Source organism: Acomys russatus, chromosome 28 (genome assembly GCF_903995435.1).
Source record: "Acomys russatus chromosome 28, mAcoRus1.1, whole genome shotgun sequence".
Lineage (NCBI taxonomy): Eukaryota > Metazoa > Chordata > Mammalia > Rodentia > Muridae > Acomys > Acomys russatus.
The window spans coordinates 39,535,614-39,551,887 of NC_067164.1; the positions used below are offsets into that span (position 1 = coordinate 39,535,614).

Sequence of the window (16,274 nt, forward strand, 5' to 3'; positions counted from 1 at the left end):
TTAGAGTCGAGGCATATCTCGTAACTGATTCCTAAAAGTATTTTCACTCTGGAAAGCCAACTCTTACTTAAGAAAAGGAAGTAGGGGCTGGAGAGATGGCTCAGAGGTTAAGAGCACTGACTGCTCTTCCAGAGGTCCTGAGTTCAATTCCCAGCAACCACATGGTGGCTCACAGCCATCTATAATGAGATCTGGTGCCCTCTTCTGGCTTGCAGAACATTGTGTATATATGATAAATAAATCTTAAAAAAGAAAAGAAAAAGAAGTAGACAAAGATAAAATGCAGAACAACATTGTTCTCATGTGACTTTGAAAGGTTTGACCTGTCCTCGGGTTAAGGGAGAGGCGTAGTCTGTCCTGAGATTCAGCACAGATCTCCGGCTTCAAGTGCTTTCTATGGTCTAACTGCCGACTTGCCAGCACATCTCGCTCTTGCGTGCATGGAAGGCAAGTGAGAAAGGCCCTAGCAGTGTCCGCTTGTCCATGACGCCACCACACTGCCTCTCGGTTTCTAGCAGAACCTATGGCAGAATCTGGTTACCTAGCTTAGCTGGGAAGGTGCTTGCCTTGCCAGCATGAAGGTCTGACTTTGATATCCAGGACCCACAGGAAAAAGCCCGCGTGGTGCCGCCTGTTTGCACCAGCACTAGGCAGGAAGTGTGGAATCCCTGGGCCTTACTGGGCAGCTACTCCAGGCCAGGGAGAGACAGTGACTGAGGAAAAATAACTGAGGTTGTCTTCTGCCTCCAAGTGTACACATGTGCACCCCCATATACGAACACACACACACACACACACACACACACACACACACACACACACACACACGATCTTGCTATTAGGCCACAGGACTCAGTGTGTATCTGAAGAGGAGGAGGAAGAGGAAGAGGAGGAGGAGGAGAAGGAGGAGGAGGAGGAGGAGGAAGGCGGCGGCATTGGTCTTTGATGATGAATCTACCTTCTTTAATTCCAAAGCAGTGGCCCCACTCCTTCAAGGTGATGTGCTTATCTTTGTTGGGGTCACACTCCTCGAAGAAACGCGTTATGCAGTGCTCCATGGGTACCAGCGACGCTCGCAGAGGGGCAAGTTCAGAATGTGTCAGGATCCTGCAAGAGGACAGCGACAGTCTGTTAACCGGAGTCTTGGTCACCAAGGGCAGTTCCTTCTACAAGGTCGCTGTGCGTGCCGACGCAGTAAGATGCTGCCGGGGAGAACGGGTTCTGGTGCCCAAGGCATGATGCCTCTTTGCTGGGCGTTGCACCTCCTCCGATCCCGGTCTCCGAATGCGCACCTGGAAGTCGTGCTTACGTGAGCTGGCTCTCACTCACGGGCCAGCCTGGATTGCCGCAGAGGAGGCACTTGGGCCACGTTGAGCCAATAGATTACTTTGGGGATGTAGTTCAGGGATGGGACCCGAAGGCCTCTCTGTTGGACACTCAGGGATTTAATAAGTAAACTCAGGGTGGTAATTTCGGAGCCGTGCCGTAGCCATCTTCAATTGTTTCCTAACTGATTTTTAATTAGATGCCTAACTGTGATAGTTTATATTTAGAATTCGAAAATTAAGCTGGAAAGGTTCCCAACTGTGTGTCTCAAGGTCTGTTTCACAGAGATGTCACCTCAGTGGGAAGTGCTCTAGGGTGGGTGGTGAGGGCCGTTTACCTGTCTGCGGGATGTTGGTCCAGTTCGTTAAATTGCCAGTGCACAGGGAACACGTACATGTGGTAGTTCTTCTTGAAGTCCCTCAGGAGCAGCTCAATGGGGTGATCTCCAGCCAAGAGTCTCTTTTCATCCAGGTAAATTTTCTTGACCTGAGATTAAGAAGGGAGAGGACCAGGGAACTGTCTTGAAATTGTCACTTGTTAAATTTTACTTGAAAGGCAAAAATAATATGACAGGGAAACCTGCCCAGGACGTGAAGCCTGGTTCAAGTAAAATGGATTCTAATCAATACAGCTTTCCTTCTTTTCTTTATTTTTTTCCTTTTTTCCTCCCTCCCTCCATTCCTTCCTTCCTTCCTCCTTCCCTCCCTCCCTTCCTTCTTTCCTTCCTTTCTTTTTTAAAAAAAGTTTGTTTTGGAACAACTCAGGAAAATAAAATTCCAGTTTATTGCCAGACACGGCACACACACAAACTTATTTTTGTGTAACAGTCTGTTTCCTTGCCTTGAATAGAAACTTTTCAAGGAGAAAATTTTATGTGTCCATTGCTAGAGATCTAAAACTTAGGTCAGTTCTGGCACCTGGGATATATTCAGCAACTACCTGATGAATCAATCTTCTCTTGAAACTTTTGAGATCAATGTTCTTAACATATTGCTGACATCATGAATGATTAAATTTTCTTATAGCAGAATTTGTGTCTGGTCTATGATGACAGATTTAAACATGTTGGGACTACTTTCATAAGAAAACAATGTCCCTCAAAGGCCCATGACTAAGCCCCCAAGGTTTAGTCCTCAGACATGGCACTAATGGGAGGTGGTGGAACCCTTCAGAGGTAGGGCCTAGTTGGGCATTTCTTGGTTATATGGGGGCATGCTCTTGAAGGAGATGTGGGGAGCCCAACACCTCTTTTTTTCTTTGTTCTCTGGTCTACCGTGAAGTGAATACATGTTCCCCTCAACACTGTACTGCCTCATCACAGGCCCAAAGCGACACAACCAACACCAGTCACGGAATGGAGCATCCAAGACTGTGAGCCAAGAGACCTTTCTCCCTTAAGTTATCTCTAGCGTTTGTTACAGTCATGGAAAGCTAATCACATAAATGCTCAATTTGTTAACTTTGCTCCATTGTAGCTTTCTGTAGACACAATTTAGGGGGCACTTTCCAGACCACTGGCCCTTGAGTAGAACACGGGCGGTTTGGCTGTGTCACACAGGTTGTGATGTCGAAGAGCACTACAGTGTGTTAGTGCGTGCAGGCGAATCACACGTGGAACAGCAGGGCAGGCTTCCTTCCTTTGCTGTGCAAGGCAGGATGGTCCTACCATGCCTCTCCCCTCTCGGGTCCTGCAGATGGACACTTAGGTAGCAGGACCGTGAGTAGCTTACTTTGCTTCTTTGCTTTTCGTTCAGATAGCCGTCGTGTTTGGGATTCGATTCATAGAGCTGAATGAGGATGTTTTTGAGCCAGTCTCTCATCCGCAGGGGAAACTGAGCCACTTCGAAGTCCGTGCAAGCAGGGATAGCTGGTGTAAGCAGAAAGCATGTAACCATACTGAAGATTACAGGTCACAGGAAACACCTCACGTGCTTCAAAGCTGCTGGATGTTGTTGTTGTTGTGATACCCCTCCCTCAGCCCCCAAGCACTCAAATGATAGGGTGACATTACTATGCCTGATAAAGGACAGTTTCTGTCCAAAGAAAACCTTGATGACTTCGTGGTGGGGCCTGGGCATCAAGAGGTTTTAAGAGATTCCCCAAATAATTTTGGCACGCAGTGAAGGACCGAGAGCCAGTGCCGTAAAATCAAGGACCATGAATTTAGACATGGCAGGCATTCGGCCTGTTGATGAGCCACAGAGAAAAAAGCCGAGCTGAGCTCCCTGTTCGGCAGCAAATAATGCTACAATCTCTGCACTGCAAGAGGCCCACACCTGTTTCCAGCCCAGCCCGAGTCTGCACCGGCTGCCAAGAGGGCTCATTTTGTCACGGGCCTCAACTCTGTTGCTACTGCCTCGATTCAAGGCTCCAGAGTTTGTGGTGACAAACTGAGAGAACACAGAGTACCACCCCAGCCTCTGTGGGCTTCTGCCCAGAACACACATGGATGGCTTTGCCCACATCAATGGACAGAGCAAGTCAGAGGCTAACACGTATCATGAAGGGGCCCAACAGGTTTAATCCTGTGTGTGCAGAAACCGAGGAGAACATGAGAGGGCTCCACTAGTGTGGAAGAGCTGAGGAGAGTCTTTCAAGCCTACATTAAGCGCACATTACAGTGGTGCCTCTGAACTCAGTGGGGGAGAATTGCAGTTGTCTAGGTTTCATGAAAAAAACAAAACCAAAACCAAACCCAACAAACAAACAAACAAAACAAATAATGAAACAAAGCCGTGCTCCCAACATGATCTCATGGAATCAGAATCGCCTACGATTAAGGCCTGGGAATTCCTGAGTCAGTTTCAACTTCAGACTGATCTCATAACTATATAAACTTTGTTCTAAGTGTACATAGAATTCAGAGAGGCACAGAGTCACCCCAAATCCACGTGCCAGTGATGTTTGGCAGCAGTGGCCAGTGTCTTACATTTGCAAGCTCCAAAATAATCCAACTGCAGTTGGTGTCCCTTTTTGGTCCCTTCCAGCCTGCACTTGGTAGCAAACAGGTGACAGGAGCTGGTGTAGGTCTGGTTGTCAGTGCCACAAACCTAGGCAAGGGAAACAGAGAGCAGCAATGGAACCAAATACTCTGTGGAGAAGATATCCCTGGAACCCAGAGAACACCTGGTAGACTCGCTGTGCCAAAGATGTGCCTTGGTAGAGTTGACTAAAATAGCAATTCTCCAATTTGGCCCAAACAAACAAACAAACAAACAAACAACCCCCCCTAAATCTAACTTAAACCAGTGATGACAATTTAGCTCCAGATAGATCGCCACAGACCTGTAATTGCGAACATTCCAAGGATGGAATGAATTCAAAAGTTCTCCTGCTCAAATGTTGGCACTATCTTTAAACTTTTAAGTGGAAATACTTAATGTGCAATGGGTGTAGCGTACATACTACCCTCTGTTTCCATGTGTGTGCACAGCTGATGCACAAACATGTATGGGTGTGTGTGGGTGTGTGAGCGCGCGCGTGCGTGGGTGCGTGGGGGCTGGGGGGGGGGCGCTCAGGCTGGTGTTGGGAGTCTCCTGTGATCTCTCCTTCTCACCTTATTTGCTGAGGCAGACTCTCTCAATTGAGCCCAGAGCTCAGAGTCTCCTGTGATCTCTCCTCCTCACCTTATTTGCTGAGGCAGACTCTCTCAATTGAGCCCAGAGCTCATCTATACACCAGTTCCTGCTAGGCAGCTTGCTCTAGCAACTCCCATTTCTGCTCCTTAGTGTCCTACAGTTACAAGTACCCTGGCAACCCAGCAGCTATGCAGGTGCTGGGATCCAAAACTCCCACCGTTAGAGCTGCAGAGAAGGCTTTCCCACTGGGTCATCTCCTCAGCTCCACTATTAATTTTTTTTTATGGCACAAGTGAAATAGTTTGATTTTTCTGATATCTGTTCCCATCCAACACTGCTTCGAATATTAGACACCCTGTGCTCCTACTTATAAAAACAGAGCCAATTGCAAGCTGTTTCCGCGCACCAAATGAGGGCTTTGGTGTACTTGGGGACAATTCTGTAGAATACTTACTTGGTCGAGGATTTTTGCTGGGGGACAAGTCTCTGGCTCTTGGCAAACACAATGGGGCTTCCCTTGCTGATCTGTTTGGCAAGTGTGTCCCCTTTTACACTGGAAGTTTGTGCAAGAATCTAACGGGGAAAGATTGGAAAGGGAACACAGACACAGAGAAGTTGTGCATTACACACGGAGTCATCCAGGTGGTTAGCTTCATTTTAATGAATATGACAGGAACATCAGATTTCTGAAAACATGAAAGCAGCTGCTGTAAACCGCCTTCACCGGCGTGCTGGTCTGCAGAGGGGCTTTCTGGCGTCAGGCTTCTGCATGGGAGCTAAGTGTCTTCTTACCTCAGACTGGCCTGGGCCTGGACAAGTATGACAGCTTTTCCTGGCCTGCCTGAGACAGTCAGAATGTTCAGTATAGAAAACAATGTGCAAAAGAGGTCAGAAGTTAAGCCAGGAGAATTTAATTTTGTTGAAATTAAAGAGGCTTGTGGTTGGGGAAGGACAGATTTGAGAATAAACTGCAGATAAAGAAAGTCTCAACAGGACTTTCAGCTTGTAAGCACACTGGCCCACAGTTTATCAAACACAGACAAGAAATACCAACACTTTGTGGGGTGTTTCCCTGGGGAGGCTGGGGATGTGGATTTCCTGATCATGATGAAAGAGAGGTGCTGGCCCAAACAGCAGATTCCCTGCCTCCCTGGACCAGTCTCAGCTTGCATAGTGTCCACTCACCAGCGCTGGGGTCCCTTGAGTTGCCCTCATCTGAAGTAGGTTCAGCATTTGGCAGGCTCTCGGCTTTCTCGGCCTTGGAAAACAAAAGCAGAATGTCAGTGCTGTCAAGAGAGTGACGGTTTATTTGCTTTCTGACTTACTGTGCAAACCTCCACAGAGCTACGCACGCTCAAATCTCAGTAGGGAAACCCTTGCAACTGCAGAGGTAGATTGTAACCCTTGGAAAGCAAGAGCCGCTTCACGTGAGGTAGGGTCACTCCCTTTAGAGTTGAGAAGGCACTGCCTCCATAACATTATCTTGGGGCACTGTCATGAGGTTGGGAGTCTGTTACTCATTTGTGGAGGTGTTAATAAAGCTAACTTACTTTCCTTTTTCCAGACAGGTTTTCTCTGTGAAGGCCTGGCTGTCCTGACTCGCTTTTGGCCTCAAACTCACAGAGATCCACCTGCCTCTGCCTCTCTCAGTACTGGGATTACAGGCATACGGCATGATTCCTGGCTGATAAAACTTTCTGAGCATGTTTTGAGGTGTTGGAAACATCCTACTTTTGAATGGCAGGAGAGGTCTCAGGACTTGAGATTACCTGACACCCCAAATGCGGTTGGTTCCTCTAAGGGTGCTGCTGAGGATTTGCCTGAAAGTCCCAGATGATTAATCTGCCAAATAGAAGCAGAGTTCCCACTTTTCCCCTACTGCAACTTCCAGAATTTCATCTGGGCCTATGTTTGCTTAGTAAAGCAGTGCTTTAGTTTTTGTGGTTAATTTAACAAACATTGTTGGCTCTCTGATTATGTTGGAGGGTTTCTGACAGACACAGTGGCTCAGCAGGACCAGTGTGACCCCAGGTTTCAAGACAGTAGAATCACAGCTGCCAGTGTCCCCCCATTCTTCAGCTGTCGGAACTTTCCAGATAGATCCAGGGATTGATCATTGATTCATTAATTAATTCATCCATCTATTCATTTGTGGGTGTGTGCGTGTGTGCATGTATGTGTGTGTGTATGTGTGCATGTATGTATCTTATCTATTTCAGAGACAGGACTTCTCTGAGTCCTGGAACTCGTTCTGTAGACCAGGCTGGCCTTGAACTCAGAGATCTGCCTGCCTCTGTCTCCTGAGTGCTGGGATTAAAGGCATATGCCAGTACTGCTCAGCAGCTCCAGGGATTTTTAACCCCACTATCTAAATGTCTGAGCTCGGCAAACCATAGAAATATACATGGCCTGTTCAAAGGGCAGACTGGATGTGCTGGGGGGATTATTATTTCTCTGGCAAGTCCCAGACAAAATAAGTGTGCCAGCTTCCTTGCTCCCAAATGGGATAATCTGTGGGAGGGTTTTCTTTTTGTTGTTGTTAGTTTGTGAATTTAATGAGGGTGGTTTTGCTAGCTTTTTTCCTTCCTTATTTAATATTTACATTTCTATCTCACTGATGGAGTCAGGCAGAAAACTACATAATGGTGCAAGGTGAGAATCCATTATCTGAGCACGTGAAATACGAAATTCTTCAAAATTCAACTATCTGAGTGCTGACATGACCCCCAAAATAGGGATTTGACACATGACCTCATGTGACAGGTCACAATTAAAATGCAGACACATTAAAAATATTGTATAAAATTATGCTTAAGCTATATGCACACATACAGAGTGTTTGTAAAACAAATAAATTTTGTGCTTAAACATGGATTCTATTTTCAAGATATCTCATTATGTATATGCACTTTCCAAATTCCAAAACAAAGTTGTAGTGCGTTTGGTCCTAATCACTTCAGATGAGGGATGCTCAGCCTGTCCTGTATTTCAGTAGCGTGCTGCTACACAAACTCATGCCTACACGCCTGCACGCGTGCACGCACACACGTGCGCTCACTGGCACACAGCAGAATGTGAGACTATCGTGCGACTATTTCTTGGCTAATTCATCAGAGAACCATCATGGTAAATAATCTCACCTCTTGGTCGTCTCCAGCCTCACTTTTATGTGCGTTCTCATTCTCATTTTCGTCTGCTGTTTCCTCGCCATGTTTGAGGTAATAGGAAAGAGAATGCATTCTTTCAGCCTCTAGGAACTCCTGGCTTGGGATGAAATAGTCATCGGCTGCCCCGCGCTGAGCATCATCATTGCCCCCGTTATCACTGGCCCCACGATTTCCAGGCACAGCGGCAGCACCATCGTTAGTAGGCTCCGTGAAAACAGCCTTTTCCTCTGCGTCCTTCTGGCTACCAATAGCTTTTCCCTCCTGGTTCTGCTGCTCTGTATGCTGAACGTGCTTCTTGCTGCTTGCTGTCGTGTCGTCCTCCCATTCTGCATTGGAGTCACCCTCTTGCCCTTGGTTTTCTTGCTCAAATCCGTTCTTCGGCATCTTGCTTACCTGAGTGGGCTGACTCGAGTCATCGGACTGGTGGCTGTTTCCCTCCTGCTTGCTGGTAGGCTGCTCCTCGGGAGATTCTTCTTTTTCTCCTTCTTGGCTCTCACTGGGGCCGCCATCTCCTGGCTCTAGCTCTTCCTCGTCTTCCTCCTCTTCATCGGGAGTATCCGGGTCTCGTTTCTGGCTTTCTTCACCTGTTAAGTTTGGGTTATGCTTTCCGCTCTTGTTGAGCTGCTGGTGCGAGTCGCTGTCAGGTTGCCCGTGGCTGTCCTCTCCCTTTGCGATGTCTGCATGGTGGTTAGACTCCGTGGAGGAGCTGGAAGCGGTTGTGGGGAAACCGGCATCCTCCTGGAGCTCTTCTTCCTGAGGCTCGCGGGTACCGCCTTGTAGATCCGGCATTCTTTCTGTAGGTGCGTATTCTGTATTCACACTCACATCTCCGTCACTGTCCTCATCCTTAAGGTCCACCTCATGGCTGTAGGGTTTGTCCTGTTCTGTTGACTCTTCAGGGGTCTCCTCGTCTGAATTCAGTGCTGGTGGTTCTTCAGCCTGAAAAAAAGAATAAAAAGTCATTCTCGAAACAAATGACACGGTGTTCTTATATATCACTGCAAAGCTAACATTAAATATTCTTCCTTCTTTTTCCCTCATATGTTACAATATAACTACATTTGCATTGTTCTTTACATTGCAAGGCACAGGGTTATCCTAGATTTGAATTTTGTAGAATGAAATGGTTATACAGCCGTTTGCTGCTGGGAGCACACTATTAGCCACCACAACTTCTGGTGTTTAGAGATAGTTTGTGTGATTGTTGTGTTTATAAAAATACATGGAGAAATGAATATACTTAAACTTGAAAGCATGCTTTGGTACTGAATTCCCTGGGGAAAGTTAAAAGGATGGTTAGTATAATGAGCATTTTCACCTTGCTGGTGGGGTGGTTTTCTATGTCTGCTGCAGCTTCCACCTCAATGACAGGATCCGGTGTCACCAGTGTTGCAGTAGTTGGGTTGGAACGGTCAGAGAGAAACTTTGCATTTGTCTGAAAAAGCGAAGACTTTGTGTTACTAATATATTGATGTCAACTGAAAAGATCTGAGCTGTCCTTGTTATTATCACCAGTTCTGGGATCTTTACTGTTCTCTAGAACTTTCTAGGGTACAAGTGGATGCCTGCAATTTACTGCTACCTGAGAGTATTATAGCCACGTTTCTGAAAGGCTATATATATACACACAAAGACTGGCTGAAAAATATTTCAATAATGACTATCCTTGAGTTTTGGAATTTTCAAACTTTGATGAAAACATTTGTATTTTAAAATCTTGAAAAGTGTTTTTTAATACAAAGTTGAAGAAAAACAAATTTAACCCTGGGATATAACATTGTGGGTGTGTGTGGGGGTACCTTGACTGCTTTTAAGTTCTCACAGATAGTTAGAGGGAAAGATTACACAATTTTTTTGCTAAATATTTTTCTGAGCCCCACTGGCTTCAACATGCATCAGGACATCTTTGAATAAAAAGCGATTTAATTTAGAACTAATTCAAAGATTGTGTGGGATGGGGCACAGAACTGGGTAAGGAACAGCAGCTGTGGAGACTCATTTCAGCAAGAGCCATGGCTTCCCTCAACATTGGAGACTTCAGTGAAGAGCCGGGCAGTGATGCGTGCCTGGAAGTTGAGTAACTAGACTTGGAGGGAAATCCCCCTGCAAGCCTTGACTGATCTTCAGTGTCCACTGGGGCTTGACAAGTTGCTGGCTCATATCTGTGACAACTCCTCAGGCGGGGTGAGCAGAAACACACAGAGTATGGATGTACATCATGTCGTGAAATTCTAAGGAGATACCAAGCTAAAATTACTCCTTTTTTTTTTTTTTTGATATTTTGAGACAGGGTTTCTCTGTGTAGCCTTGGCTGTCCTAGACTCACTCTGTAGACCAGGCTGGATCCCCCTGCCTCTGCCTCCGAGTTCTGGGATTAAAGGTGTGCGCCACGATGCCCGGCTAAAATTACTCTTCTTTAAAGTGACGTTTCGTAATTATAACACATGAACTGTCAGTGTCAGAAGCAGGTGCCTGCCTTTGTCACACAGGTGGAGATCCCGTGGGCTTGCAGTGGGTAGAAGTAGAGAGACTCCATCTGGCCAATGTCTCTCTCCCACCTGCGGGTCCTGTAGCGCAATAGCGGCTGTAAAGCGAGCCAGGTGGGTGCAGGATCGGATGATCTGGCTGCTACTCTGCACCTCATCTCCTTCCCAGCTAAGTGGATTAACTCTGAAAACGTTTTGAAAGAAGGTGAAGGGAAGAGAAGGAGAGAGAATGGAGCAGGCTTTGGTAAGTCCCCTCTTCCACAGGGTGACATGGGAGACAATTGGGTGCGGGGTTGGCTTGCTGTTGAATGCCTGTCACTCTTCCCTTCCCTCTCCTGCGCCTTTGTGCTCTTCCTGTCCCCAAGAAGTACACACTCGTAGTGCAGATTTGTTTTCTTTTGGAAGTATATGAAAATTGAAATCTATTTCATTGTCATGCGCACACATATGTTCATTTCTCACAGCCTTTTGAGAGTCTTCTTGGCATGGCCCAGTCACACAGAGACTATTAGTTGCTGAAGAGTTCAAACAAGATCCGAAAAAAAAAAAAAATGCTACAGGATTTTAAACTGGCCAGTCCTATGAAGCTACTTAGCTTTTCAGCATCTGGCTGGGTCTGCTTTTAATAAATTGCTTCAGAAAGAAAACATCTGGTTTGTGTCTCTATGTGGGCGTGTCATCAAAGGTTTGGCTCACAGACTCTTTTTGGGATGCCTGTTTGCGAAGCTGAGACCGCGACCGCTCCAAAAGAAAAACATATTTTTTTTTTTTTTCAGAAGAAAAAAACAGTGATTCTGTGGGAACTCTGTTCCGTGTCAGTTTGTCCCATTTTTCTAGTTTCGGAGTACAATGTGTAACTTCAGCTGGAATACTCCACATGCATTAAGCATGGCTTTTAGTGTTTATCATAATTTTTTTTTTTTTGTTTCTATGAACTGCTTGGTGAGGGTGGCATGAAGTTTGTTTTTGCTGACACAGCTGTCTGGAATCAGCAAGGGCAGAATCTTAGACTAAAGAAGAGGGGGCAATTTTTGTCTATTTAGAGAAGGTTGGTTCTTCCACTGGGTGAAGAGGAAGAGATGGCATAAACAGTTTGATGAAAGATGACATAGGTCGTCTGTGGGACATCAGAAATGACCACGCTGCTGAGGACATGTTTAAAAAAAAAAAAAACCTTCCTAGAATTTCCTAGGACATGGTCTCCTGGAACTTGACCTGCAGGCAGCAGCTTTATTGTTTGCAGATGGTGGAGGGGTGAGTGTGTCTGACCACGAAGCAAAGGACGCTTTAGTTGTGCCTACTTGCAGCACACTCTCTTGGGCAGTCCAGAGACGAGGCAGCAGCCATTCTGTGATTACCAGAGCATTTATAGTGCTACTACACTGAGTCCTGCTTTTATTATTATACATTACCAGGAAGGAGTCTCAATCTGAGAAATCAGGTATCAAGCATTTAGCCTTGAAGAGAATATGGATAACAGTGGCTACACAATACATGTTAAATTCTAAGTTTTAAAAAACAATCTACAAGTTAATTTATTCCTTCTGGCTACTGGCTTGGGGTGCACTCTGTCTAATAAGACGGCATTTATCATTTCCTGCTGCATATTTGTTTTTCCTTATCGTTTGGGAAATATTTTTAAAGTCTATTATTTTGATTGTTTTACCGTTACTTATGCGTTTACTTCTTGGGCACTAAAGAATGTAATTGGAATTAAAAGCCATCCTAGGAGAACTATATTTGGGGGGGTGTGGCTGTCTTTGTTCGGGACTGGGTCTTCTTAGGCTTGTGTGGAGCTTGAGGTGGATCCCCCTGCCTCAGCATCTCAAGGGTGTTTTCTCTCAAATGCAGAGTCATGAGGGAGCGATGGGACAGAAGCAGGGCCACTTACCGGGATTGCAGCTGCAGTTCCCAGGACACACAGGAAGCAAAGCGCAGCCTTCATGCTGCCCGGACCTGTGGATCAAGGAGACAGCTTCAGTGGTCATGGAGGCCGCCCTCGGGAAGATTACTGAGGATTTCACAAACATGAGTTGGATTTTGTCCACTCTAGAAGTGATCATCATTTTTTGCAGTTTCACACACCTGAACAGGCAAACTTGTTTCATTTCTGACCGCATTTTATTCCTATAAAAACGAATCATTCATGTATTTTCATTCACAATGAGAAAAGGCACAAACTGCTTGAAGACATGCAGCTCAATATCAACTGTAATGCTTTGTTAGGAAACCAATGGTAACCCTCTGAACTTCATGACCCCAGACAGTCTTTTCTCTAAAATATACTTTGACTATTGTATCAAAAAAACAAAGAGGAAGGGGAAGAGGAAGAGGAAGGGGAAGGGGAAGGGGAAGAGGAAGAGGAAGGTGTGAATGATGTATGGCACCCATACACAAAGTTCTCAAAGAATAAAAATGTAAATAAAAATGTTTCCTACATGGAATTAAGGGCAAAAATAAGAAAAAATTAGAGTGATTAAGCAGTAAATTTAGAGGGAACACAGAAAATATATCTATGATTGATGACAGTTCAGAAATATTTTATTCTCTCAGTGAATGCTAATTGTAAAGAATCATTGAAAACTGCAGCGCCCCTCTTCTTTATTTCAAACATTTAATGTTTAATATGATGTAAGAACCACCAAAGATGATACATTACCAGTATGCCACTGGCAAATATTTGTTTGTCTAATATGGAAAAGCAGGAGGTGGTTGTAGAGTTCTTTGCCTTTAGCTAAGTCTCAGGGCACGCTGACTCGCCAAGGCCACTGTGTTCGTCTCACGTTGGTGGCAATAACTTCATGGTCTGCAGGTTCTTATTTGAATGTGCTGATTTGTAGAAAGAACTGGAGGGACCGTACAAGGAAGCGAGGGAAGCTCTGAAAGCAGCTGAAGACCCGGGAGGCTCAGTTCGCTGATGCTTGCTTTGAAGACAAAAACCCTGATGTCCTCACTCAGTGTAACGAGTACCATTTATTCTGGGATAAGCGAGGCATCATCTGTTTTGAGACGTTCAGGCGCGGTGTGCTGTTTCTACAAACGCAGACCCTGTTTTCTGAAAGCCCAGATGAAACGCTGGACCAAAGATGCAGAGAGAGAGAGAGAGAGAGAGAGAGAGAGAGAGAGAGAGAGAGAGAGAGAGAGAGAGAGAGAGACATACAATCTTACACGTGTGGAATTATACTGGATGACTGACTCAGTTTTGTGCCACGAATGTAAGATGATGAACATCTCTCCAGACCTACAAGCTTGCTCAAAGCAGCATGTCTGGGAATTGGTAGGGAAGCAGAGTGTGGGCTGCAGACCGGAACTGCCTTCCGACCACCCACGGACATCGGTCAAGCCGTTTCTTCGTCTAGAAAACAGGGACAGGAATGGCCTTCTCAAACGAGACCATCTAGCCACCCGGGCCTCCCAACACCTGTGACGATGAAGTGAGAAACTGCCGGTTTCTTGAAATGCTCCGAGGCAGAAATGGCCTAACAACTCTGGCCATTAATAATTCACAGTCTTGAAGTCGTCTTGTCACTCAGCGCGTTCCGGGTCTTTCCTTTCCACCAGTGTTTATTGTCATAGACCCAGGGAGGCTGAGGACGGGGGTGGTGGGGAGACTTATTCCTCCTGTTCAGAACAGGATGTCTCTTCCCAGATGGAGGACTTGAGATGAAACTTTAAAAGATGCCAACTAGGTAAGGAGTTTCTGGGGGGAAACCCCACATTTAGAATGTGAAGTGTCTAGAATTTCTCCCATTGGCTATCCAACATGTGCCATTAAGACAAATATCCAGGTGAAACACTTGGCAGCAGAAACAAATATCCTCCTAAGAATCAAAGCTGCACAGACACCAGAAGTACCCCCAAGTGATGCTCTTCAGCTGTGCGGAAACACACCTTACAGTTCTCTATGCAGAAACACTGCAGCAAAGAGGCTGCAGAGTCTTTGCCGCTCTTCACACTGAGTGAGGTCTTATTTCTGCTCTCAAATCCGAGCTGTCCTCAGGGACTTGCTTGACCAAGTGAGTAAAGTGGAAGCAATACTCTAGACTTCTGGATCCAGGTTGCAGATTTTTTGGGGGGAGTTTTTTGAGACATGGTTTCTCTGTGTAGCCTTGACTGTCCTGGACTTGCTTTGTAGACCAGGCTGGCCTTGAACTCACAGCGATCTGCCTGCCTCTGCCTCCCGAGTGCTGGGATTAAAGGCGTGCGCCACCATGCCCGGCCAGGTTGCAGAATTTTAATCTGTCTTTTGGGCCCTGTGTTTCAGGAGCCCTGAGCCACTTGTCATAGACTGGTTATGCCACTGACGACACCGTTTACCAGTCGTGATGATCTCAGCTTCTTATGTGTCCCTGGCAAAGCACGCTGACGTGAGAGTGACGCTCCTTTGTCAGGCCAGCACTTCTGATCAGATCAGATTTCTGACCCACAAAATAGCGAGTTATTATGTTGTAAAGGCTGCTGTTTGGTGTCAATACATTGGTACTCACCAGTAGACGACTGAAACAGAACTCGAGTCTCTTAGTATTCGTTGTATTTCCTGAAGTTTAATTTAACCCCAGCACTTGGAGAGGCAGTGGCAGATGGATTGCTGTGAGTTTGAGGCCATCCTGGTTTACAAGTTGAGTCCAGTACAGCCAGGGGTACACAGAGGGGGAAAAAAAAGTACCTTCTTTTCACAGTTTTTGATAGTAGCTAACACTGCAAGCCAGGCAGTGTGGTAAGCATTCTTCCTGTGAGCCACTCAGGAGCTCCACCTGTGACCGCGACTCCAGCCCCTCAGCACTGTCCACCAAACAGAACCTCCCCAGCACCCTACTTTGCCACCGCATCCATTCTAGTCATGGAAATCAAAGACACCCCAGTGTGTGTTTGCATAGACACCCTCAAAACTCCCTCTCTCACTCAGAAGATATGACGATAGTCCCTTTCTTCTGGGACATGCTATTGACGGATTACTTTAATTATGTTTGGAGGGTCCCACAGGCTTTCCAGGGTAAGACTGCAATGAGCACCTTTGTACCCCTCTTAATCACCTCTCCCAGAACGCCTCGTCTTATTAAACTGTGTGCTAATCTCCCTGTGTATCATCCCTGCCCTCTTCATGAGGCACGGACCCACAAAGCAGTACTTGGTGTTTTTCCCCTCAAGCGTGTCCCACCTCATAGTATAATTAGGAAAGTGGTTTTGGTCATATTTACCCTTTCTCAATTCTAGTTAGAGCATCTGTCCTGTTTCCCCTTTCTCTGTGAATGCAGGGCTTTTTCATTTTTGCATTATTTACTGCTCAACAGTATTTTGCTTATTCTTTTAGCTATAAAACCCTGAAATTATCTCTTATCTATCTATTTATCTATCTATCTATCTATCTATTTATCTATCTATCTATCTATCTATCTCACCTGTCTGTCTGTCTATCATAAATACCTGAGGCACAGATCTATCACAGAACCAAGAACCCCACATTTCAGATCCTTGTTTGCATGACAGCCACAGACGTTGTGATTCTTTTATTTATTTATTTTTACAAAGAAGGTTTTATATTTTATTTTTATATTTTATATATGCTGTCTAAACTCCCAGCTTCATGAATCCTCTACCACTCAGCGTGGCTCCTCTGAAGGTCCCTCACACTTGATACCAAATTGATACTGTGGGGCTCAATAATACAGTGATGGTGCCTGTGTTGCTAGAAGGATGGCAGCTCCTGCTGTGGTCAG

The 16,274-nt window shown here is 45.7% G+C and overlaps 1 protein-coding gene across 2 annotated transcripts in view; it reads right to left on the minus strand.

Annotated features, from left to right (window-relative positions):
- Positions 1-1,651: 1,651 nt before the first annotated feature.
- Positions 1,652-16,274, minus strand: part of Sparcl1 (SPARC like 1) — a 25,754-nt gene continuing 11,131 nt past the window's right edge. For both annotated transcript variants that reach the window (XM_051170613.1, XM_051170614.1), the window contains exons 2-9: positions 12,449-12,513; positions 9,390-9,506; positions 8,045-9,010; positions 6,090-6,162; positions 5,359-5,477; positions 4,256-4,376; positions 3,057-3,193; positions 1,652-1,812 (exon numbers count right to left, since the gene is read on the minus strand). In XM_051170613.1, the coding sequence (XP_051026570.1) occupies positions 1,660-1,812; positions 3,057-3,193; positions 4,256-4,376; positions 5,359-5,477; positions 6,090-6,162; positions 8,045-9,010; positions 9,390-9,506; positions 12,449-12,502 (1,740 nt within the window). In that variant the 5' untranslated portion in view covers positions 12,503-12,513 and the 3' untranslated portion in view covers positions 1,652-1,659. The remainder of the gene's footprint in view (positions 1,813-3,056; positions 3,194-4,255; positions 4,377-5,358; positions 5,478-6,089; positions 6,163-8,044; positions 9,011-9,389; positions 9,507-12,448; positions 12,514-16,274) is intronic.